Source organism: Aedes albopictus, chromosome 2 (genome assembly GCF_035046485.1).
Source record: "Aedes albopictus strain Foshan chromosome 2, AalbF5, whole genome shotgun sequence".
Lineage (NCBI taxonomy): Eukaryota > Metazoa > Arthropoda > Insecta > Diptera > Culicidae > Aedes > Aedes albopictus.
The window spans coordinates 444392084-444417364 of NC_085137.1; the positions used below are offsets into that span (position 1 = coordinate 444392084).

Sequence of the window (25281 nt, forward strand, 5' to 3'; positions counted from 1 at the left end):
AGTTGAGCAGTATGACATAAACTTACATAAACATAAACACATGTTTCAAAATTCTGCCACTAGGTGGCGTTTACCGGTTTTTTCGTCTTTTTCCGACTTTTTTGGAGTTTTTCGGCTTGGCAAAACTAGTGTCGCTCCCCCCGATAACTTATTAAGTTGGTGTCTATGGAAAAGTTAATCAGTATGGCATAAACTTTCATAACAATAAACACTTGTTTTGCAATTCTGCCCCTAGGTGGAGCTAGAGACCATGCAAATTTTAGAAATCTCATAGCTCAGAATCCTGATAACTTAGAAAGTTGGTGTCTTCGGCAAAGTTGATCATTATGACATAAACTTACATAAAATTAAACACTTGTTTCGCAATTCTGCCACTAGGCGGCGCTAGTGAACATGCAAATTTTAGAAAACTCATAGCTCAGAATCCTGATAACTTAGAAAGTTGGTGTCTTCGGCAAAGTTGATCATTATGACATAAACTTACATAAAAATAAACACTTGTTTCGCAATTCTGCCACTAGGCGGCGCCAGAGACCATGCAAATTTTAGAAAACTCATAGCTCAGAATCCTGATAACTTAGAAAGATGGTGTCTTCGGCAAAGTTGATCAGTATGACATAAACTTACATAAAAATAAACACTTGTTTCAAAATTCTGCCACTAGGCGGCCTTTACCGGTTTTATTCGACTTTTTTTTGAAGTTTTTCGGCTCAGCAAAACTAGTGTCGCTCCCCCCGATAACTAAGAAAGTTGGTGTCTTCAGCAAAATTGACAAGTATCACATAGACTTACATAAAAGGGAAACCTTGTTTCGCAATTCTGCCATTAGGTGGCGCTAGTGAACTTGCAAATTTTAGAAATTGTATAGCTCAGAATCCTAATAACTTAGGAAGATGGTGTCTTCGGCAAAGTTGATCAGTATGACATAGACTTGCACAAAATGGGACACATGTGTCAGAATTCTGCCTCCACGTGGCCCCAGTAAACACGCAAATTTTAAAAATCTCATAGCTCAGAATTCTGCATTCTTGGAGAGACTGTATTCTTCATTGATGAAATACTTGGTTTGAAATTCTGCCCCTGGGCAGAATGCACATTTTATTAATTGTATACCTTGATGTCAGTCGGACTCGAAAGGAATCCTCCGTGGAACTTTTAAGAGTATGCCAGTTGAAACTACTAGACGAATTAATTTAATTAAAAAAATTTAAAGAATTGGAAATGTACATAAAACTCACTAAATGGATAATATTTGTGACTGAATTCCTCGATTGCAGAACTTGATAATTCCCTAATTCAAGTGAAACATTGTTTGTCTTCCTCAGGGTTCCTGATTTCCACTTTTCATCTTCTTCCACATTCGAAGACAGTCAGCAGCGAACGGTTGTCGCTTTAGTTCGTGTGTATGCTTGTCAGCGACGATAGCAAACTCCGGCGAACGGTGGGAAGCCATATTTGGAAATTACTCATTCGTCCACATTCGCATCGCAAGCGAATGCGATTCGTGAGTGATGCGATTGATATTGTGCATACGAATTTATGATGTTTTCGAATTAGTTTCTTTGCTAATCTAGCATTTCAACAACAATACAGTAAAAATGTATGCATTACATGCAAAAATTCTCTTCTACTTATGATAATAGCCGCTTTGATCGCTCACCAGCATTCTTCACCATTCGCCATTCATTCATTCGCTTGCGATCCAAACTGCGACGAATGGCAACGAATATTCATGTCAAGCAGTTGGCTCATCGCTTCCCACTGGTGATGGGGTTGCGTGTTTGATCACGACGATCCGTTTGCTGCATCTTTTTCGATTCGCTTCAGCAAAGAGGAGTGAATATGAATGGAGTGAGGCGAATATACCGATCCTTGGTCTTCCTCAAGAAAGCCCTTCTCATACCAACTAAGACAACTTTTCATTCTGAAAAAGCTGACTTCACGTAAGTATAAGAAAATAGAGCCAGCATGAAAGGAGAAAGCATATCAAGTACTAACAAATAATGTGGACATATCTAAAAAGATAATGAAAAGAAACGATGTGATTTTCAAGAACAGTGAACATAGACGACCAAAACGTTAAGTGGTGTTAACCAAAATATCGATGAAAGGTTTGTTTGTGAACCGAAGTAAAACTATCCTCAATTCTCGAACTAACCATATTACCATTGACAGTGCAGTATCAGACTACAAGAATCGCAGTATATTTTAACATGAATTGCCTCTACTACAGAATAACCTTGTTGAACAATAAGAATAACAACTGAACATAAAGATAATATGTCGCGTGTCGAAGCATGAAAATTGAGCCGTCGAAAGACTGCTTCTGGTGATGAGCGTTTAAAAATAAACATAGGAGTTCCCTAGTATGTGTTTCTCCAGGTGGTCACTCGGATGGCCAAAGCAGACCAAAATAGTCAAAATAGTACACAATCATGAAGTTATAGCCGTCGAATGCCCATTTTTGTTGCAAAAACATGGAAGTCTCTCAATACGAGTTACTCCGGTGGTCACTCCGGTGGCCAAAACGGACCAGAATGATCAATTCTTCTTTTCAATGCCAGAAGCCACATGGCCATGAAAAATCATGAAGTTAGAGCCGTCGAATGCCTATATTTGTTGCAAAAACATGAAACTCCCTCAATACGGATTTCACCAGTGGTCACTCCGGTGGCCAAAGCGAATTAGAATATTCAATTGTTCTTTTTAATACCAGAAGCAACATATCCATGAAAAATCATGAAGTTAGAGCCGTCGAATGCCTATCTTTGTTGCAAAAACATGAAACTCCCTCAATACGAGTTACTCCGGTGGTCACTCCGGCGGCCAAAACAGACCATTGTGGTCAATTCTTCTTTTCAATGCCAGAAGCCACATGGCCATGAAAAATCATGAAGTTAGAGCCATCGAATGTCTAACTTTGTTGCAAAAACATGAAACTCCCTCAATACGGATTTCTCCGGTGGTCACTCCGGTAGCCAAAACAGACCAGAATGGTCAATTCTTCTATTTAATGCCAGAAGCCACATGACCACGAAAAAAACATGAAGTTAGAGCCGTCGAATGCCTATCTTTGTTGCAAAAACATGGAAGTCCCTTAATACGGGTTTCTCCGGTGGTCACTCCGGTGGCCAAAACAGACTATTGTGGTCAATTCTTCTTTTCAATGCCAGAAGTCACATGGCCATGAAAAATCATGAAGTTAGAGCCGTCGAATGCCTACCTTTGTTGCAAAAACATGAAACTCCCTCAATACGGGTTTCTTCGGTGGTCACTCCGGTGGCCAAAACAGACCAGAATGGTTAATTCTTCTTTTCAATGCCAGAACTCACATGGCCATGAAAAATCATGAAGTTAGAACCGTCGAATGCCTATCTTTGTTGCAAAAACATGAAACTCCCTCAATACGGATTTCTCCGGTGGTCACTCCGGTGGCCAAAACAGACCAGAATGGTCAATTCTTCTATTTAATGCCAGAAGCCACATGGCCATGAAAAATCATGAAGTTAGAGCCGTCGAATGCCTATCTTTGTTGCAAAAACATGGAAGTCCCTCAATACGGGTTTCTCCGGTGGTTACTCCGGTGGCCAATAAGACCACAATGTCCAACAATATTTTTACATATCACAACAATATGGAGCATGTAAAATTATTGAGATTTCATCATGAGTTAACCAACGCAGATGTGCTTAGCGCGGAAAACCGTTCAATTTCGTTACACTCAACTCGTTGGCCATCTTGTGGGATCCCTGGAACCGGTTCCAGAAGGACGGGACATAACCAGAAACATACAGAAATAGTTCTCGGCAGATTGTATTATGGCCTAAAGAAGTTTGATGCAAAAACTTCTGTCCTGTAAATAATATGAATGTGCTTTCTAGCACATTATCGTGAAAAACATTACTTTCCGGATGTTCCGGATTTCCGGAACCGGTTCTTAAGAATTAGTCAATATTAATGTCTTTAATCAAAGTCCACGTGAATACATTTCCAACGATTCTTGAACGGTCCTGATTACTTGTTCGGTTGCAAAGTTATAGCTTGCCAAAGTTAGGGTCTCTAAAGCGGCATTTTTCAGTTGAAGCAGGTTCCCGGTGGCCACAGTGACCAAATCCGGAACTCTCCGGGGGTTTTGAAAACTAGACATGTGTGGCTTTCATTTGGGCCAAAGAAAATCAAAATCGGCCCAGCCACTGATTTTTGAGAGCCGTTCAAAGTTTGGGGTCAAAAATGACCCCAGGGTCTTATTTGTAACTTTTTTTATGGGAGCTCCCCTAGGGGTCGTCCAATGTTTTGGATGAATGGAAATGATAGTTTTCCACAAAAAAATAATTGTCTGAAAATTTCAGATTTCTAGGTCTTTCGAAACAAAAGCTATATCGAATTGAAATTCGGAAAAGGCCAAAAAAGACCCCAAGACCTTACTAAGGTTAAAAGACACGGACACGTTTAATGCTTCCAGTGAGCTATTCGCTCTTTGAAGGAAGCACGACTCTAGACAATGAACTAGCATGCAACGCCCAGTGGCACAGCCGGAAACTTTTCCTGACAGCTGCGGTGGGAATCGAACCCACGCTCCTCAGCACGATGCGACTAAATGCTTGGTGACACTGGCCGCACGGCCACGAAGCCACATTATTAAAAAGATTCTAAAATTTATAAAAAGTGATTCTAAAATTTCTTCCAAAACAGTGCCAGGAGCAATACCAGACGGAACTATTGAAAACAATTCAGAGGGAACTTTATGAACAATTTCTAGGGAATAATCCAGAGTAATTTCTAAACAAATTCTCGAGAAAATCTTGAAAGAATCAAAAAATACTTGAAAGGACTTCTGGAGAAAATCAAACAATAATTTCTGAAAAATTTACAAGAAATAGATCTTTTTTTTTAATTTTTGTGTATTTTAACGTTTAAGATCAGAATTTCTAATAAAAACTTCTAGAACAATTTCTAAAAGAATCTCTGAATCTTTGGGAGAAAATTCTCTTAGATGTATTTTTTTTTGAAGCAGTTTAGCGGAATTTATGGGAAAACCCCTGAAAAAAAATATAGAAGAATTTCCAGATGAATTTTTAATGAAATCCCGAAGAAAAATTCCTGGAAAAAAATCTGAGAATATTTCTAAAGGAATTCCTTCAGAAAGATTTGAAGGAGTACTAGCATAAACTTTTGTAGCAATCCTTGAAGGAGCTTCCTAAAAAATCCTTTAAGGAATCCCAGGAGTAAATTGGGATGTAATTTCTCAAAGAACCGCTGGAGAAATGTTTGAAGAACTGCATGGGCAGAGATGCATTCTGAAGGGATACTAAAAAGAATCTTTAGAGGCATTTTTGTTAAAATCATTCTATGATATCCTGCAACAGTCTTCTTTCTCTAAACCTTCCAGATTGTTTTGTTAAATCCTAAAAGAATCCCCAAAGAAATTACTGGCGGTGCTCCTGTAGGTAATCCTGGCGAATTTTCTTAAAATTTTAAGAAGATTTCTTGAAAGACTCATAAAAGAAATTCTAGCAAGAATATCCCTTAAGCGATAATTACAGAAAGAAAGTGTGAATTCATTGAAGGGTTTTCTCAGAATAATTCTTAATCCAGCGCAATAGTGAAGCCATTTCCTTGGGGACGTACCAGTATAGGGGCGCTGAAATTTGGAAACCTTGAGTAACCAGCTCTGATTTTACCATGAAAACACTGGAAGGAACTCCCATTGAAAGATTGAGATAAACTCTGGGAGAAATCATTGCTAAACCTCAGGGAAAAATACCTGTGGGAACTGTTGTTGAACTTTCAGGAAAAACTCTGAAAGAAACTCCGGGAAAACATCTAAGAGAAATCCCATGAGCAACTCTTAGAGAAAATCTGGAGAAATTCTAGAAAAATCTCTATTAGATACCCCGGCAGGATATCCGCAAGACGTCAAAGGTGGAACTTCATCTGAAATCGTGTAAAAATCTCTCGAATGAACCTCCCGAAAAAATTGGGAAAAATGCAAGATAAACTCCTGCAGATATCATTAGAGGAGCCTGCATAAGAAGTCCCTTTAGGAAACATAGGAGAAATTTTCAGAGTAATCTGCTGGAGAAAACCTTGATAGAAGTGACAGAAAAAAAACCTCTGAAAGAGATAGCCCGAGAAGATCTTTGGAACAAATCTTGAGTTCCAGTACAACTCCCGGGAGAACCTGTGTGAAATATATAACAGAAATCCCGGAAACAGATTTAGAAGAAATTCTGGGCAAATCTATGTGATAAATCTCGAAATAACTTAAGAAGATTATAAAAGATTTTGTGCAAAACTGACTGGTAGAATTCACTGAAAACCGTTGGAAGTATTCCTCGGTTGGACTACTGGAGAAATCGCCAAAAGAAACCCGGTCTTATTTGAGAAGAAGTTTCGAAATATTTTCACAGAAAAAACTCGAGATAAACTCTTGAAGAAATTATTGGAAACCACCAAGGAGATTTTCCAGAAGGATATATTTAAGAAATTTCAGAATTATTTGCTGGAGAAATCCCATGAGAAACAGTTGTAGAATTTCAGGAAAATAACTCAAAGAAATCCTAGGATCAACTCCTGAATAAAACCTTGAGAAAACGCGGACAAACCTTTCTGAAAGAACTCAGTCCTTCGCCTACAGGGGACGCACGCTGTGTCTGAACCAACAGATTATGAAAATTATATGTACATCGGGTTTCTTCCCACAGGATATCAAAACTCATGCTCTATTATCATATGCGGAAACTTTTAAAATATTTCATAGGGGAAATTTTGATTTGTTCATCTTTTTAGCTGCTTTTCATACAAACTTGCATGAAATTCTCATTATCGGCCAATTTCCCTCCCACACAAAATGTACAAAATTTCACCGATAGAATATTTTGAAACCTTCTGCACATGAACATATAGCTTGGAATACTGATGTTAGGTGGAAAGAAACCCGATGTACATTTGATTTTTATTAACTGCTGGTTCCATCAGGGTGCAATGACGTCACGTTTTCGATTCTCGCATCTTGTACCAATGTTTAGGGAACCCAAATGCATTGTCAATGGGGGATCCCAATTGATGTTGACTGCAAACAATCCTATTGGGTGGGAATAGGGATGTCATATACGTGGCTGGTTCAGACATAGCATGGAACGGAGATGATCAAGTGGCTCCGTAGCTTGGAGGAAATAAGCGCCTATCCAGCGAATAGGGAGTCGTGGGTTCGATCCCCGCCGGAGCACGTGGATTAGTTTTCACAATTTAAATCTCAATTTGTTCACCAAGAGAAAAATTCCGCTGGTTTTCGGTTCGGTACCGTCGCGCTATCGTCGTCGTTCCCCGTAGTAGTTCAGTGTGTTCGAGGTGGCGTCGAAAGTCAGCAGAAAAATGTCGCGCTGTCGTCGTCGGTTTGTGTCATGTGCGTGGTCGTTCTCCGAGCCCGAGGTAGAGTCAACATAGAGTTCGGGTAGCGCGTGGTCGTTGGGATAGTTGGGGAAAAGTTTTTTTTTTGTTTTGTGTTTCGGTATTGAGTTCGTGTCGCGCATTATCAAGGGCACTTTAACATAGTAGCTAGAAAACGGAAGATCCAGCGAGTGGCTTGAACGAGTGAACATGCGTGATAGCCTGAGGGACTTTCTGGTGTGCTGCAGGGGATAATCCGGTGAGTTTATTCCTTGTTGTTTCTCTCCTCTATATTGCCTCTATTTTCATTAACTTCTTGATTCATAATAGATGATAGCTTGTGTCTAATTTTAATGTATGTGTGTATGTATCTGTTCAATATTCTTTCATCGAATTTGTATAGTTCGTCACCATGAGTGTCGACATGTGTTTTGTTTTCGTCAATTTCCAAAATTGCATCTTGCAAATTATCACTTCCTCTACCTAGTTCTGTTTGTATATATATTTTTAATTATTTATTTATTCAAGTTTGTATATATTACTTATATCAATCTTTCAAGAATTTACGCAGCAAGCACTGTAAAGTTCGTCACTTCAAGTGTCGGCCAAAATTCTCGCTAAACAATTTTTTTTTCCGGCACTTCAAGGTGCTGACCTCAGTTTTTTGTTTTACAATATGTTTCAGTATTTCTTCCCTTGAATTGTGCGGTCCGCCACTGATGGTGTCGGCACAGAGTTTAGTCTCAATGTATCGAGTCCATGGTATCAGAGGCAAGTATCACTGCGTATTGGTTCACCAGTTCTCTAAATTGCGAGGTGACGCAAGATCTTTTTCGTTTCATAAGACATTCTCTAGATTAATACTCAGAATTTTCAAGGACTCACCATTCTTCCTAACTGTGAGGTGACACAACTCTGTGTATATGTGTTTTGTGTATGCTCACGGTTACATGCATTACATCGCTTACCAAAGCGAATCCTGATTTATGTAACTATTGATCCCGCCAACTAACAAAAACTCTTTCCCGTGACAACTGTGGAGGGTCCAGTAGTACATACAACCTCTAGTAGCAACGGTTGTCAAACTAACATTCCCTCTCTTCCCCGGTAGACCGTAAGGACGTGGCCGGCGCCGTTATCGACCCAAAAAAGTTTGAGCTCTCGGAACGTGTACATTGAGGAAGGTGCGCTAATCCCAAGCCCCATATATTGGTTCTCTGTGCAATTCCGCTAGCTCTGGTCAATCACGGAGTAGCAACTACGAAGTGTACGGTCACCAATGCTCATGCTCATGCTCATTAAATCTCAATTTGTGCACCAAGCTCGTGTTTCTGCTGTTTGCATGGATATCAAAGCATGATAATTCAGTAAGTTTGAAAAACTCCTAATGTGTCAGATTATCTCTATGATACTGAAGAACAGTGCATGTTGTATTCAACCAACAAATGCGCGTGACCTCATACTCACCTGTTTCAGTTGCCACTGCAGCGTTTCCACCTGCGTTTGCAGGATCACAGTTTCCACATTGGAATAGGTCGGTCCTCCTCCACCGCCGGCTAGGCCAAGCCCAAGTGTGGCCAGACTGCTGCTACCGCTTCCACCTCCTGCTCCTCCTGCACTGCCTAGGATTCCATTGGTAGTGCTGCTACCAGCACCACCACCGTTCATCACACCGTTGATAGCGTATCCGCTATTGGCGGCCAGATTCACCAGACGGCGATTCTCCTCGATGAGATTTTGGCATTCCTGGAAGATGGGTAGAAGATGAGAAGAAAAAACAAAGAGTTGGTTAAATGGATCGCGATGAGGAACAGGCCAAAGAAAGTAATGATTCGTTTCAAGTGGAATGCGACGACGCTACGCATTGTTCGCGCTGTCAGCGCTGTTGTTGATTTTTAGCGGGAATTCAAACAGAGATGAACTGCCACCTCAGGACAAATGTGGCGTTGGGGAGTGCTAATTACAAAGGAAGACAAAGACGTGACAAATCAATTCGGTTCTGGTTTGCTCTTTTGTGAGACATCAAAGTAAAACTCGTTCGTGGTGTTTGAAGTTGAAAGTTGCATCTTCTTGTTGGTAATGTGCTTTAACTCCGATTAAGGATGTTGAACCCTGAACAGGCTTTTTGTAGAACTCATCCCAAAAAAATCTTTCAATTGTCCAATTTCTTTGAAAAATCGTTCGACAAGATTTTTTTAAGTACTTACTAAAACTTATAAAATATATTCACAAAAAGTTTGTCCAATAAAATATTAAATATTCCAAAAATTGTGAATGACCATTATACATAGTAAACCCTAAAAGAAGAGCATGGATGATTTATTGATTTTATTTTTATTTTTTAATTTCGTTGACAGTCCGTCCGAAGAGGAATTATCCCAATTGATTCGTCATTGAGACACGCTTGCCAATATCCGAGCATAATCGGTCATAAATAGATAATGATGCCATCGGAAAGCATTATTGCCAATGGAAAACAAACAATAAACCAATTTAGCCTATAATGGGAGCCGTGCGGGTCAATTGACGATGATGTTTCGGTGAAAATTGTGACCTCGGCAAATGAGTGAAAACACACACTTTTGGCATGCTTTTTACGCCAAATTGCCGCTTCGCCTGGTCTTCTCTTCATGTTCGTTGTTAATTTTGATTCAATTAACATTCATATATTGGAAAACTCCCAAAGAAGAACGATGTATTGAAAAAAATAAGCGGTGCTACTACATGTGGTACTAGTTTTATACGGTGGGCTATTTTCTCTTTATTAAAGAGATTTTTAGCCCAAGGCTAGTTCATCTCAGAGGTAACATTCTCTTGACTACACGTTGTCATCAACGTCATCATATCAAAACAATTACGACCGCCTATGACCAAACAAAGATCATAAACAATTTTGCTCAAGTCCAAAAATAATACCATCGCGGAAGACATTCCATCGTCAGCCGTCAAATTTCCCAGATGGAATTCCTAATTAGCAAATTTTACTTCCTATGCGACTCTTAAACCAGTGATGCCAAATACTTCTTCGAATTTTGTTGGGATTTAATATAGACATTCTCAAAACTATTAAAGAAAAAGAAATTTCCTGGAAACATGTCAGGTTTCATCATTTTTATCATGATGCAAACTAGATTTTCAAATAAACAATTCAGACATGTTCATTGAAGCTGTTGATAAAATATTTCTTTAGTTTTGTTTCAAAGACCATAATTTTAATAATTCTAATCTGGCACCCCTGCATCCGAGTAGCCCTACTACTACGGTCACGTCATTCCACAACTTGATTAGAGCACATTAGTCGTCCAAACCTATCTCATATAAGTACGCTGGCACGAGAAGCAGACCCAAACAAACTCCTCCTCCATTCGTCCATAACCCACCAGGATCCTGCCGAGCCGCATCCAGAGTCTGACAATGTCTCGTTAATTAAAATCTCTTTCATCCGACAATTTTCGCACGTCGCATCGCGAACGGTTCTTACTACAACGACCATTTTGCTTATTAAATGCAAATTTGTTGCACATTTGCTCCGCGCTGCGCCACACCGCCGGCCGGTTGCGGACTTGGTCCAAGCAGTCTTCCCCAGTTAAGGTAAGGGATAAATAGTCCTCTCCAAGGAAATTTATTCTTCCGAATTACTGTGCTTTGTCGGAGATAGGTAGAATAACTTTGTAAAACAGGAATAATATCAGCTTTACAATGATAAAAAAAAGTTGACTCAGTCTTAATCGTGTCATTTAAAAGATACAAGACTATTCATTCAACAAACAACAGGATACAAAGTTTTCCTGGGTGAAATGGGAATTGTGAATAATATCTCATATTCGTGTTTGATTTAAATTTGGATGGTTTGCTCAGATTCTTTTTTACTTTCCCGACGTTTCGGTCGATGGGTTCTATCGCTTTCTTTGGGATTTTTTTTTCCAAAAATTTCTTCGGAAATTCCTGTTTAAGATCTTGTTGGGAATACTTTAAGCAAGGGAAGCCTAGGCGCTACTGCTGAAGAAGTTATAGATGGAGCTACTGGAAAAACTCCTGGAGAAATCCCAGGTGGAACCTCAGAGAGATTTCTCAGGTGGAACTCCTGATGGAACTTTTGAAGTGAAAGGTGAAATTTGCTAGAGCATCCCAGGTGAAAGTCTTGAAGTAAGTCCAGGTAGAACTCGCGGAAAATTCAAGCTGAAATTCCATTAGGGATTCCACTCAGTTCCACCGGTGTTCGTTTTGAGTACTAAACTACGCATATCGATCGGTCAGGGATTCCTAGAGATAGCTTATGGTTATAGAAAGAATCTAGATACATATTCCGGAGAAAACTATACAAATCCGAGTGTATGAACATGTTTACGAGAATCAATATACTGTTAATGATTACAAAATGTAAACGGTAGGGAAACCTCTAGAAGAAATTGAATTTCTCCAGCAGTTTCACCAGGAATTCTTCTACCATTCTTCTACCAGTTCCTTCGGGAATTTTTTAGGAACTCCACTGGGATTTTCTGTAAAAATGCCACTGGGAATTTCTCTAACGGTTCCTCTAGTAACCTCACTGAGAATTAATTCAGGAGTTTCTTTGGGAATATCTCTAGGAGTTTCACTAGGATTTCCTCAAAGAATTCTTCCGGGAAAAGATGTTCCTCTGGAAATTATTGCAACAGATCGATTGGAAATAACAGCGAAAATACTTCCGGTATTTGCTTCGGGAATTCTTTCAGGTGGTCTCGCGAAGATATTTCTAATAGTTTCTTTGGTAACTTTTGTAGAAATTCAATTTTAATCTCTTCCAAAAGGTGCTTCAGAAATTCTTTCAGCAGTTCTTCCGGTTTTTTTTTAAGAATATTTCTGGTAACTCGTCTAGAAGTACCTTAAGGAATTCGTTCGAGTGTTACTCCAGGAACTCGTCCGGAACTTCTATCGCAAGTTTTTTTTAGTTTCTGAAGGAGTTCTTCCAGAAATTGTACCAAAAGTTCCTCAATGATTTGTTTCTTTCAGAAATGCAACTGAAATTTGATGCAGGAATTCATCCGGCAGTTTCTCCGGGACATCTTCAAAAGTCTTTTTTTTTCAAAATGTTATCCGGGGATACTGCCAGAAATTTATTATTGAATTCTTCCAGAAATTTTCCAGGAAACTCTTCTTCGCTAATTATTCTTTCGAGAGACCCTTCAGAAGCTCCTGCACAAGATCCCCTTGAAATTCTTCAGAAAGCCCGCCCGGAAGTTCCTTCGAGATTCCTTCTGGATATTCTTCCGGGAAGAATATCCACCTGAATTTTATATTGACACTCCTTTCTATTAAACTTCCTCCAGAGTTTTCTTGAAAAGTGGTTCCGGAAATTTTTCTGTTGTGATTTTTTCGGATTTGTACCAATTAATTGTTGAATATTTCCTGAATTTCCTACAGGGATTACTCCGGGAGTTGCACCACCATTGTTGTGAGCAGCTCGTAGAAACACTCATAGACGAAATCTACAAGTATTATTGCTTTCTTATTAAAACTATAAGTATGTACTCCTAATGATCGCTCTGAACATTACTTTAATCGTAATGGTTCCGAAGAGTATTCAAATCGGGTGTGATGATCATACGCAGACTGTAGTATTTTCTGCAGAATCCCTATGAGACGCTTCTGCAGGAGTTTTGGAAAAAAACTGAGAGAAGCGCACTAGTTGATAGTGAGAAAATCCCCAAAATAATTTTCAAAGAAACATCTGAAAGAATTTATGGGAAATTCATTGCGGGATTGTCTGAAACTCTTTAGAAGTGCTAAACAGGAACCCGTGGTGAAATTATAGAAAAGAAACCCAAAGAAATTCCTTGAGGAGTTTTGAAGAAGCTCTCGGAGAAAATCTTGAAAAACCTGCAGGAGGCTTTTGAAGGTATTCTGGCAAGATTTCACGAAGCAATTCTCTAAAAAACTACATAATAAAGAAATTATGGAGATTTTTCGGGAGATACTTCAGATGGAATACTTGAAAGAATTTCATGATAAATTCTTGAAGACATTACTTACAGAACGCCTGAAGATATTCCTATTAAAAGTGTTGACGGAGTATCAAAATAAATTCCTGAACAACACCCGAAAAAACTCTAGAATTGATTCCTCTTGGAGGAATATTTGGAAAATAATGGAAGAATTCGCAAGTAAAAATGACAGATGAATAACAGCTTATTCAACCAAGATTTTCAAAATCAAGCTTAAGAGCGGCTTATTCATCTTTTGTACAGCAACAAAGTTTGTTGGGTTTTCAGATAAGCTACTGAAGGAATGCCCGAAGGAACACCCAGAATTCCAGGAAAAACTCCTGAAGTAATTTTTAGGAGAACTCTTGAAGAAGTCGGAGTACGTGGTGTAGTTGGTCACGCGTTCACTTCATATGCGGATGGTCGTCATGGGTTCGACTCCCAGCCCCGGCACTTGCAATTTTTCGTCAGTTGCTCTTCCCCCCAAGAGCGGTGAAATCAGCACAAAGATAAAAGAGAATAGAATACATCTGTGGGTGCTGGAGAAAGTGTAAGTGCAGCTGTCAATTGAAATCGCTCACGCAGTGCCCGAGTAGCCAATATAGCTGGTAATTAGGTTAAGTGAATAATTCTTGAAGAAATGCACAGAGAAGCTTCAGAAAGATTTTTTGGAAGGAACTCTTCAAGCAAGTTTTTAAGAATCTTTTTAAACATTTTATGGCAACCCCTTTGGAGAAACTCTCGGAGGATTCCCAGAACAAATTCTCGAAGGCAGTTTTGATGAAATTAATGAAAAAAGTCACAGGCATTCCAAATTCCAACGGAATTTAGAAAGGGATCAACGAACCGATTCTCGAAGGAATTACAAATCAATTGCTTGAGAAACTATACAGGAGCAATTTCCATAAGAAACTAAAGAATGATTTTCAAAAGCAATGGAATTGATGAATCAATTCTGAAGGGAATTGCTGGAATAATTTCCAAAGTAAGCACAGACAGAATTTACGAAATGATTTTCAAAGCAGTTGTCGAAGAAATTTCCAAACAAATGGTCAAAATTATTGCCGATGGAATTCTCAAAATAATTGCCAAAAAAAAAATCCTAAATGAAATTTCTGAAAAATTCTCAAAAAAATTACCGTAGAAAATTTTCATTGGAATTGCCGATAGAAATACAAGATAAATTACAGAAGAAATTACCAGAGGTTAAACCAGACAAACTTTCGAAGTAAAAACCGAATATATTTTAAAATTAACTAAACACATTAAAAAAAACTCAAGATATTACTGCTGAAATGAACATAGAAGGAATTGTCAAAGTATTTTCCGAAATTCCAAACGTGCTTTTGGGAGCACTTATGGTGTAACCTAAAACAATTACTCGGGGAATATCTGGAGTGATTTTCAGAACTAGTTTTCGAAAAAAAATCTTTAAGAAATTTGCAATGAAACTCCTAAAGGACTTCTTTCGGAAGCTTTTGTAGCTTTTTTATTGAAATAATTCTTGAATGAGCTTCTGCAGCTAATGTTAGAGGACATTTGCCAAGGAACTTATGTGAGAATTCCTTGGCAAATCCATGAATAAGCTGGAGGAATGTCTAAAGCAACTATTTGGGGAAGGAATTACCATTATAAATCCAGTAGTTGTCAAGCCACTTTCGTTGATTTATAGTTTTTTTAACGGCTAGCTCGCAGGGCCTGATACCAACCCTCTAATCCCGGGAACTGAGTTTATCTTCCCGGAACCGACGGGAGCGTTTTTCAAGGCTCGTTTTTTTATTTTTATTTTTATTTTTAATCTTTATGAACGAGATTTCTGGTCCGGGGTTCATCTCGGGACTGATGGCTTCAGTTCTCTTCCGAAGGAAGAACACACTTTTTGTGAGTATGTCGGAAGTGGGATCCGATCCTTGGTCCGCTCTTCAAGAGTCGTAGTGTCTATCGTCCGCCATAAGTTAGGTTGCCTAATTATATGTGTTTGGCTTGCCTTTTCATTACCATATGGTTTAGTAAGATTTTTTTTAATTTCTAACTGGCTTTGATCTCACAGCACCGGCCAAAAACAATCGTTTCTAGTACTGTCGGAAGACAGAGTATCGTAGATATCTTGAACAAGCGTCAGTTGCCTAAAAATGGAAAGCTTTTGTATGTTCTAAAGCAAATGGAAAGATCATGCAAGCATCATATGACAATTTCCCCCGAGCATCCTAATGAAGGAATTTCTGATAGACTTTGAAAAAGAAGAAATTTAAGTAGAAAGACTTTCTGAGATCTACATTCAGGATGCAAAAAATTGCAAAATCTAGGTGAACATATTTTGAAATATACCATACAAAAATTCATAGATGAACTTAGATAAAAAACCTGGAGCTGGTCAACTATTTTCAACCTGCACAATTCAAGAACCTCGTGGTCTTTTGGGAAGAAGGATAGGAATATCATTTGCACCTGTGTTAGCAAAGCTGATAATCTTGAGCTTCTGAGATGTAATGACCGACAATTGAGTGACATCCTCCAGTTCTCTTCTTTCGTTTCGTCCATATCGCCACCGGGATGCACATTTACCGCCAGTTTTGAGGAAGTCCCTCCCAAAATAGTCGGGTTGAAATAAAGAAAAAAAATAGGGTCTTTTGAACTCCATGTGTTTGCAAGTATGCTCGCTTTTCAAATAAATCTCTGCCTGATACTATCAGAATGTAGGAGGAATGTACGGTCTTGTGGAGACGTGGCTCGATTCTCGAACCACTTTAAGCTATGCTTATTTGGAAATGGCTACGAAACTTTCCGATGCAATCGTAACCCGTACAACAGCACTATCAATACCAGGTTGAAAGCAAAGACGATCGAAGATGACACTTGGAACTTAGCTATGAAATTAGGAGATCGGCAGCTATTTCATCCCTTAAGTCAGAACACGAGATTTGGATCTTATTGATGTATATTACCATAGCCAAAGTTTCAGGCATTGTGGCGATTGATGACGAAGGTATGATATTCGGGGCTTCCAATCTAGAATGTTCGCTAGTCAAGTTAAGTACGAGACACTGAAGACGGCCTCATAGTTGAGGTCGAAATACGTATCTGCCAAAGGATGCAAACTCTTACTTAAAAGGAACAGTGCGATTTTGTTTTTATTTTCAACATTAACGAAAGGGAGCTCTTCAATTGCATCAGAAACGACAAGCCTAATTATGGGCAAGGGCTTCCGGCGACGTCACACAGTTCTGGGAGAACCCTGTCTAGCACAGCGACACAACACATAGCATCAGCGCACTCGAAAAAGCAATTCCACAGTCACTTTATTGGTTGATTATTGGTTGAACGTGCAAAAAAGCATTGTGTCTTAAGGCGAAACTTGATGCATTTCCTCATTTTTTTTATTGGTTTTATAACACTGAACCAATATTTTCAAATACGGTTTACTGATACTGATGCAGCTGCACAAGTGAAATGGTAATCTATTTCCAATTCAGTACATATTTATTATGTTTCATTCTGCACAATTGAAGCAAAACTTAGCTCGATTTACTATAGCAAAAAGTTACTTTTTTCAATATAAAATTTAACGATACAAAGAAGAGTTCCATTAGGGTCTTTTTTTTTAGAAAACGCATTTTACTCTGATCCTCATCATCCACACCGCCAAGGAATCAAATGACAGACAGTTTGCAGTCCATCTCTAGAACATAACTTATGAAAACGCATGGAGTAGGTATGTACAGTGTCGGACAAAACAATAAGACCACCGGTCCTATTTCGTACAAAATGGTCAAGTTTGACGGTATGGTACTCGGTTTCTAGTAAACCGATTTGGCTGAAATTTTGACATCCGACTTTGAATTACTGGAATTTTGATTTGTATCATATTGATTGAGTTCTGTTCACTACTTCCAAAGTTACAGATATACGGTGCGACAAAATTCTAACACCAGATTTTCATGATGGTTATTTGTGGTCAAATCAATAAAAATGTCCCCAAATTTAAATGGCATCCTTAATTTTAGTACTTGTTTATCTATCATCAAGTATCAGATAATCTCATATATCGTTTGATCATGGCAATCTGAAGATGGTCCTAGTATTTTGTCGTTTCGTATATCAGTAACTTTTGATGTGGTGAACAGAACTAAATCAATTAAATACAAATCGAAATTCACGTAACTCCATGGCGACTGCCAAAATTTCAGCCAAATCGATCCACTAGAAACCGAGCATCACATCGTCAAACTTGGCTATTTTGTATGAAAAATAGCTGGTGGTCTTATTGTTTTGTCCGACACTGTACGTCCCTTGTCCTAGCTGCTCCCCGACGATGACAGCTAACGCGTGTTCATTTGTCTAACTCGCATTGCAGTGGAAAACCGGCGGCAGCGGTACATTTTCTTTATTGTTGGAAGCGAATAGAAACATCCCGTAATAGGAGGGGATATCCAAGCCAAGATTTGCGAAATGGAACATGTAGTGTAGGTACGATACGGGCATGATCCAAAGAAGACAGCCAAGTCGTTGTCGCTGTCCGTATAATGATGTTACGCTGCACATTCCTTTAACGGTTCGTAAACCGTCAAGCAGTTTGCAAAGATCGGCAAAAGTGTGCAGCAATGTAGCGAGGAGGATTGCGTGGAAAAATAAAGGATTTAGTAGACGGTACCTATGCCAGAGGGATATTAAATTTCAGTAGTGACGGCTCTACTTTGTGCTAGAATTTGGAATGCTTTATGGTGAAGATATGACGAAGTCACAGCCCAAATTTCCAAGAGCACAAATCTGAAGAACCGAATGTCGTATTGTGCTGAAAAGTTGATCGATTGGTCACCATCAGCGGGTAACCAATCGATCAACTTTTCAGCGCAATCCGACGTTTGGTTCTTCAGATTTGTGCTCTTGAAAATTTAAGCTGTGGCTTCGTCATATCTTCACCTTATCTTATGCTCTTATGGGCTCTTTTTGAATACCGACAAACTCAAAACTCGTAGGAATTAAAATTTGTTTGCAGAGAAAGAGAGCTACTTGTAATTACTATGTTGCATATATACTATATTGTGACGTTGGTTATTTATATGTTACACTAATGATGGAAAAATTATGATAATAAGATAGAGTGTTGATCATAAAATAATAATGTCAAAAACACCCACTGGTAGACACGTCCACTGCACTATCCATGGATCAAATTTCCATCACTTAGCAATGTATGTTAGCAGTCAAACATGTACTTATATGAAAATGAAATTAACACCTATTTCAGTTTTGACAGATCACGAACACTTGTACACATTGTTTCCATTTTGATGAGTCTACAGAGGACCTCTGGTCTTGTCGCTAGACGTTTTCGTAGGAAGCGGGGAGAGATACCATTCTTGATGTTATTATTTTTGGTGTTATCCAACAGCTATAGACACTTTTAATTACAAGATTGTAAGTTCAATTAGGCACTGATTACACTAGTCGACAAAATTGAAACTTTTTTCACGCACTTTGACCATTTGTTCCATTTCTATTGGAATTTGGCCCGCTGATTTCGAATCTGACTTCAGAATTCCTCTAACACGTACAGTTTTTGAGAAAAATAGGATTTTATTCAAAAAAATTAATATGTCATGATTTTAATTTTTTCATCTGCTCATTATAACTCATATTTATATTCAATAGATTTTGATCCACTGATTCTTAATCTGACCTAAGAATTTCAGTAACACGTAAAATTTTTGAGAAAATACGGTTTTATTCACAAAATTTTATGTTTTCTATTTTCAATGAACTATTGTCTTTATAATTTTATTTTTTTTATCTGCTCATCTTAAGCAATATTAATATTTATTAAATTTTCATATACTGACTCGGAATCTGACCTAAGAATTTCAGTAACACGTAATTTTTTAAGGAAAATTGGGTTTTATTCACAAAATTTCATATTTTCATACAAAATAAAATCTTGTCTTTATAATTTTGATTTTTTCATCTGCTCATCATAACCAATAGTTATACTCAATAAATTTTGATCAACTGATTCAGAATCTAACCTAAGAATTTCAATATCACCTAAAATTTTGAGAAAATAAGGATTTATTCACCATATTTCATATTTTCATGGAAAATAAAATATTGTCTTTATAATTATATTTTGTTTCATCTGCTGATCATAATCAATTTTTATTTTCAATAGATTTTGATCCACTGATTCAGAATCTGAACAAAGAATTTCAGTAACTCGTGAAATTTTTCAGAAAATAGGTTTTCATTCACAAAATTTCATGTTTTCATAGAAAATAAACTATTGTCTTTATAATTTTCTTTTTTTTATCTGCTCATCCTAAGCAATATTAATATTTATTAGATTTTTATATACTGACTTAAAATCTTACCTCAGACTTTCTGTAACACTTAAAATTGTTGAGAAAAATAGGGTTTTATTCAGAAAAGTTCATATTTTCATAGCAAATAAACTATTGTCATTACAATTTTTTTTATCTGCCAATCATAACCAACATTTATATTCAATTCATTTTTTACGAAAATATGAAAATTTGTGAATTATACCCAATTTTTCTCAAAAATAAAAAATACGTTTTTCTCAAATTCTTATGTCAGATTACGAATCAATGGATCAAAATCCAATAAAAGTAATTCTTGTTTATGATGAGCGGTGAATAATTTCAGCAGATAAGAAAAATAAAATTATAAAGACAATATTTTATTTTCTATGGAAATATTAAATTATGTGAATAGAAATCCCCTTTTCTCAAAAAATTTACGTGTTACAGTAATTCTTAGGTCAGATTACGAATCAGTGGATCAAAATCTATTTAAGGTACCCCGGGGCAAGTGGGACCCAAAAAAATGCTAGTTTGATTTTGTCAAGCCAAAAAATTCTAAACATAAATAATTTTAAAATTCCAATGGTTCTAAAAGACATTGTGGGTATATTTCTTCTTATTAACGGTCATTAAAACTATTTCACATTTTTTTACATTCTGTATATTTTGCATATAATGGAAAGTGGAGCAGATCTTCATTTACTCCGTATCACGGGGCAAGTGGGACTTATTCGGAATGTTAATACAAATGGCTTAATATAGTTGCTGCATATATGTAAGGCAGCATAAATTAGAAATATCGTAAACGAATTACTATGTTTAGCAATTTATGTTTGAAGATTTTTGTGGTATCGTGCATAAATTACGTAACACATATAATAACGAATCACTGAGAAAAAATTGATTTAACTCTAGCAGCTCGTGCAAAACAAATTGATATTTCTTATACAAAAAGCGCCATTAAGTTAATTGCCGAAAGATTTCCAAACTTGCTTTTCATATTACGTAGTTGATGAATCTCGTCAAAAGATTTTTCGTGATTTACAGATGTTATGTTTTTCCTTACACAATTTTACGGTCATTAAATAAATATTTTTATATCTTGAACTTTGAATAAGTCGTTTTCCAATTTTTTCATACTTTATGGCCGGTTCCTTAACACTCAGGAAAACTCATTATGCAGTGAAAAACGAAAAAACCATAGAATTCGCTTAGACGAAAATATGAAAAAAAAAATATGTTCTACCCAAGACTTTACCATTTTAAACAATAGCTTCATCGTCATAGTAGAAGTAATAAAGTATAATTCAAGGATTGATTCCTTAGGGCGCCGAATTTTTACTTCACTTTTGTGTAAATTTCGACATAGGATGAAGAAAGCAAGAATAAACTATGAATTGTGTTTGTTGACTCTCATAGGTCTCACTTTCCCCAGATGCTGAAATGAACTGGGGCAAGTGAGAGCAGTTAACTAAAGGTAATAAATGAAAATAAATTACAGCTTTTTCGCCTAAAATAATTTGCAAGCACTCCAAACATCAACCTGAAATCGAAAAAGTTTTACATTATTTGTTATTCTATTTCAAAACGACGAATGTAGTAGAGTACGTTAATCTCATTTAGCGAATTGAAAATTACATATGAGCAACAATAACATATATGGTCTATTTATGGTGATAACAATAACAATTTTTGAATTCAAAGTATCCGTTGGTGTGATACCTATGTTTTCCAGGAAGAATGTTTGCATTAAAAATGAAAAATTAAAAAAAATATAGCTGTAGGTCTCACTTGCCCCGGATTCTCACTTGCCCCGGGGTACCTTAATAAAAATATTGGTTGAGCTGAGCAGAAAAAAATAATAATATAAAACCAATAGTTTATTATTTATGAAAATATGAAATTTTGTGAAAAATATCCCTATTTTTCTCAAAAACTGTACGTGTAACAGCAATTCCGAAGTCAGATTCGGAATCAGCGGGCCAAAATCCATCAGAAATGAAACAAGTGGTCAAAGTGCGTGATCCACTGTCGACCAGTGTTATCAGAAAGTATTTTAAGCTCACGTTCAACGCTTATATTCCTTCCCTGCAATAAATGTCAACAAAGTTGCGATTGTTTTCCGAAATTAATCAATTCGTTCCTATGAGGTTTGACACATTTTCCACTTGTATATTCAATTATTTTAACGATTGTCTAACCCATCTAAGTGTCAATAATTTGTCACACAAATCACACTTACCTTGCTTTGCGACAAAAGAATCGGCTTCTTTTTCAAGAAATCAAAGCGTTCATGGCAATCCACACCATCCATGGTTATTAGCGTGCAATTCAACGCAACCGAGCCTAATGATTTACACACTTATCAATTAAAATTAGATTATTTGCACTAGCAATAAACGCAACATTTGCCTTCGACACATAAGAGCAAACTGACTGAAGACGTAAAACGACATCAGCCATTATTGGATTAACTAATCGCCTACCCACAATTGGGAAAATCCGTTGCTAAAGCGTCAACTACCCGATCTGGTCGAAAAAAATTCAATACAAGTAGCCGTTTAACTGCTGAGGTAGATTTCCATCCATGTTGTGTTGTTTTGCGGTTCATCAACACACATGTTCGCTAACGAGAGGTAAACGATTCTTACGAACCTTGAACCTATAGATGTTAAGTCTGGACTGGACACTGAAATGCAGCAGGAAGCTGTCGTGTCTGGCCAGGATCAGATGTTTTGAGTAAATAAGAACGATCATGCTTTTGAGTGTGGATTATAGGTGGAAGAAAAGTACCTGGAGATCTGGAAATGTTAAAAAGCCAGGCAGGAACGCGTAGCAAAAATCTTACTTTGGGAATATACTTTGTTTGGAAGACGTCAACGTCTTGCCATTTACAAGCATACAAGTACTTAATATGTTGCTCTAAAAAATAACGTATGTTTGCAAAACCTTTTTGCAATAAGTTCTGATCAAATAATACCATTTTTGAGAATGACTCGCCTGGAATATTTTTTTATAATCTCTCCTAAGTGCTGGGCACAAATTTCCCAAATGGAGGAGAACGTGCCTCCAGAGCCGACATACTGATACTTGAAGTGCTGCGCATACAATCTTGGCAACTAACTTAACAATAGTCAGATTGAGATATCGTACTTGACTTTGACAAAGAGGTGTGGCGGAGACAAAAAGTTAAAATGAAATTTGTATATGCCTTATTTCATTTCCACAAAAAAATCGCAAATTACAGTTTCATGCCGGTCATGATTCAAACCATTGAAAAAAAGGGTAGTAGGGTGACATTGGGTATTATCGGCAGGTTTGTTCTCTTCGTCATGGATGTTTTTGTCAACAAAAACACCTGAAACTTGGCCATATCATTCAGCTTAGTTGGGAAGGATTTGAGGCCAACTTTGAGTTCAATAGGGTTCAAAAAACCCCCCAAGACGAAGAGAACAAAACGGCCGAGAATAGGTAATTTCCCCTATGTAGAATTCTTGAAGTTATGTATTTTAAATTTTTAAGAGTCAATAAAACATTATAATCTCTTACAATCAGTATTTTTGCAGGCAAGTTTGGTCTAATAATGTTTACCCCTTTTCTGGTCAGCAATGGAGCAATGAACAATTACATATGAATTTGTGAGCTCGTTTCATTGAACTTCGTAATTGCAAGGTAAATACAATAAAAAATATCCACTGCTACATTGGTAGTTATGTAACGTTCAGGAAATTTAAAAAAAAATGTCATACTCTTTTTTCAAGTGTCATACTATTTGAAGATATTGACTTTTCATCGTATACTCTCAGAAACCATCCTCAATTAGTGTACTTTATTCGGAAACTCTATAAAAACATTCAAGTCAATTTGTCCCAGGTTCAGTTTTGTAATCATAAGTTGTCCCATGTTCTTTTTTTTCTCTAAAGTTATCATATCTTCAAATTACACGCATACAAAGATGTACCACAAATGATGAACACTGAGAAGTGGGCAATGTTGAGTGTTCAATGAGAAGTTCAAATGAACTATGAGGTGAAGAGTGCAGTGTGCGTGTGGCTGTGAGGAGTGAAAATTGAGATGAGCCAAGTGATAACTGAAGAGCAGGGATGCCATATATTTTCAAATTTATCTGTATCCCTTTCGTCTGCAAGATTCTAATGGCCTCCTCTCGCTACCACCTGAGAGCTACCATTATCTACGGCCATGTTTCAGGTAAGGCAGAGTCATCTGGTGGCTAATGCTGACGGGTGATGGTAGCTGCCATATATGGCTGCGTCCTTTTCGGGTGACCAGCAAACACAAAGAGTGGAAACAAACACCACAAACACTTTCCTGAATTTTAAATAAACAAACAGACGAAACTACACTAGACCGCGACAAAATCTCACCAACCTGCTGAGGGGGTACTACGAACCCTTACAAGTTATCCGCAAGATTACAAGTGGTAGTCGAAATTCACATATCTGTCAAAGGATAAGCATAACAGGGCGGACTTTAAATGTACAAAGCTGATTACACTCATTCGAAGAGAGTATTCAGCTTAGAGAGTTCGAAAAGTCGGTAAGAGAATATAAACTAATGTTGATTTCGAAATACCAGTCGGTAAAACTTCGTCATACAATTTCTTTGAAGAAAAGAAATGCTTTCCCATGGTTCATCAGCAAGAAAGTTATGCGCCTAAATTCGCCAGTAGATGTGCTTTTTCTTAAAGATTGTATTTAAAATAACTCATCAATAACAAACCCACCAAAACCGCTTGTTCTTCGGTACCCTTCAGTTTCTTCCAAAACGTTCGTCTGTTTGCCTTCAGCTAACCGCCACCGCCGCCGCCGCTCTTCGCCAACCATTCAAATATTTTGACATCGTTCGAGTGTGTTTTCCTTCCGCACTTCTCAACCACCGCCGCGCAGCACAACAAAACCAAACTACTTTAACGCTCGGTAAACTTCAATTGAACGCTCAACAAACTATAAGACAGAAGAGAAAAAAATGAAGTAGCTATGAAGGTTCAACCATTACCTGATGGGAACACAAGACCATGAAAATCGGTGGCAGTTGTTTCCATTCCACACCGAACGCGCGTAGTCCAGGCAGGCAGACAGATATGTACATACTTAACAGGTGTGATTTACAGTCCGAAAGTTTGGTTTCAACGTTTGGCAAAACAGACGAACGGACCGGGGGTAGTTCATGATATCAATAAATTTATCATCGCCCCGGTAAACGGTTGGTTACCTTACCGCGATCCGCGAGGAATTGCGGCTCACCGGCGCGGCAGCCACCGACGACCGTTTGGATATGGCATTTTAGACGCTCGGCTCCATAAATCATCCCCTTCTTCCGGGGGTCGGTCCGATTAGATAGGAATAGGTGAGTTGGGTTTGCGCAATTTTTCGAGACTTAAGGCTCAAGTTTCTGGTGCGGAATAAAGAACGAGCTCGAGCCGAGCCGCCGACATTTGTCGATTGGAGCGCAATGTGAGTTCATTAATCGTTCAGGGTTGCAGAAAATAATGTTGGTTGAATGCGGATTTGGTTTCGGGTCGTAGTATATCTAAGGGCGCAAATAGCCGAAGCGTCAGCCCTCAACCATGTTGAGGGTGACGGGTTCAATAC

General features: G+C 37.8%; 1 protein-coding gene across 10 annotated transcripts in view; it reads right to left on the bottom strand.

The window, feature by feature from the left end:
* Nucleotides 1–25281, bottom strand: part of LOC109409965 (lateral signaling target protein 2 homolog) — a 490530-nt gene that overhangs the window by 21385 nt on the left and 443864 nt on the right. For all 10 annotated transcript variants that reach the window (XM_062853793.1, XM_029869950.2, XM_062853792.1 and 7 more), the window contains one exon: nucleotides 8857–9135. In XM_062853793.1, the coding sequence (XP_062709777.1) occupies nucleotides 8857–9135 (279 nt within the window). The remainder of the gene's footprint in view (nucleotides 1–8856; nucleotides 9136–25281) is intronic.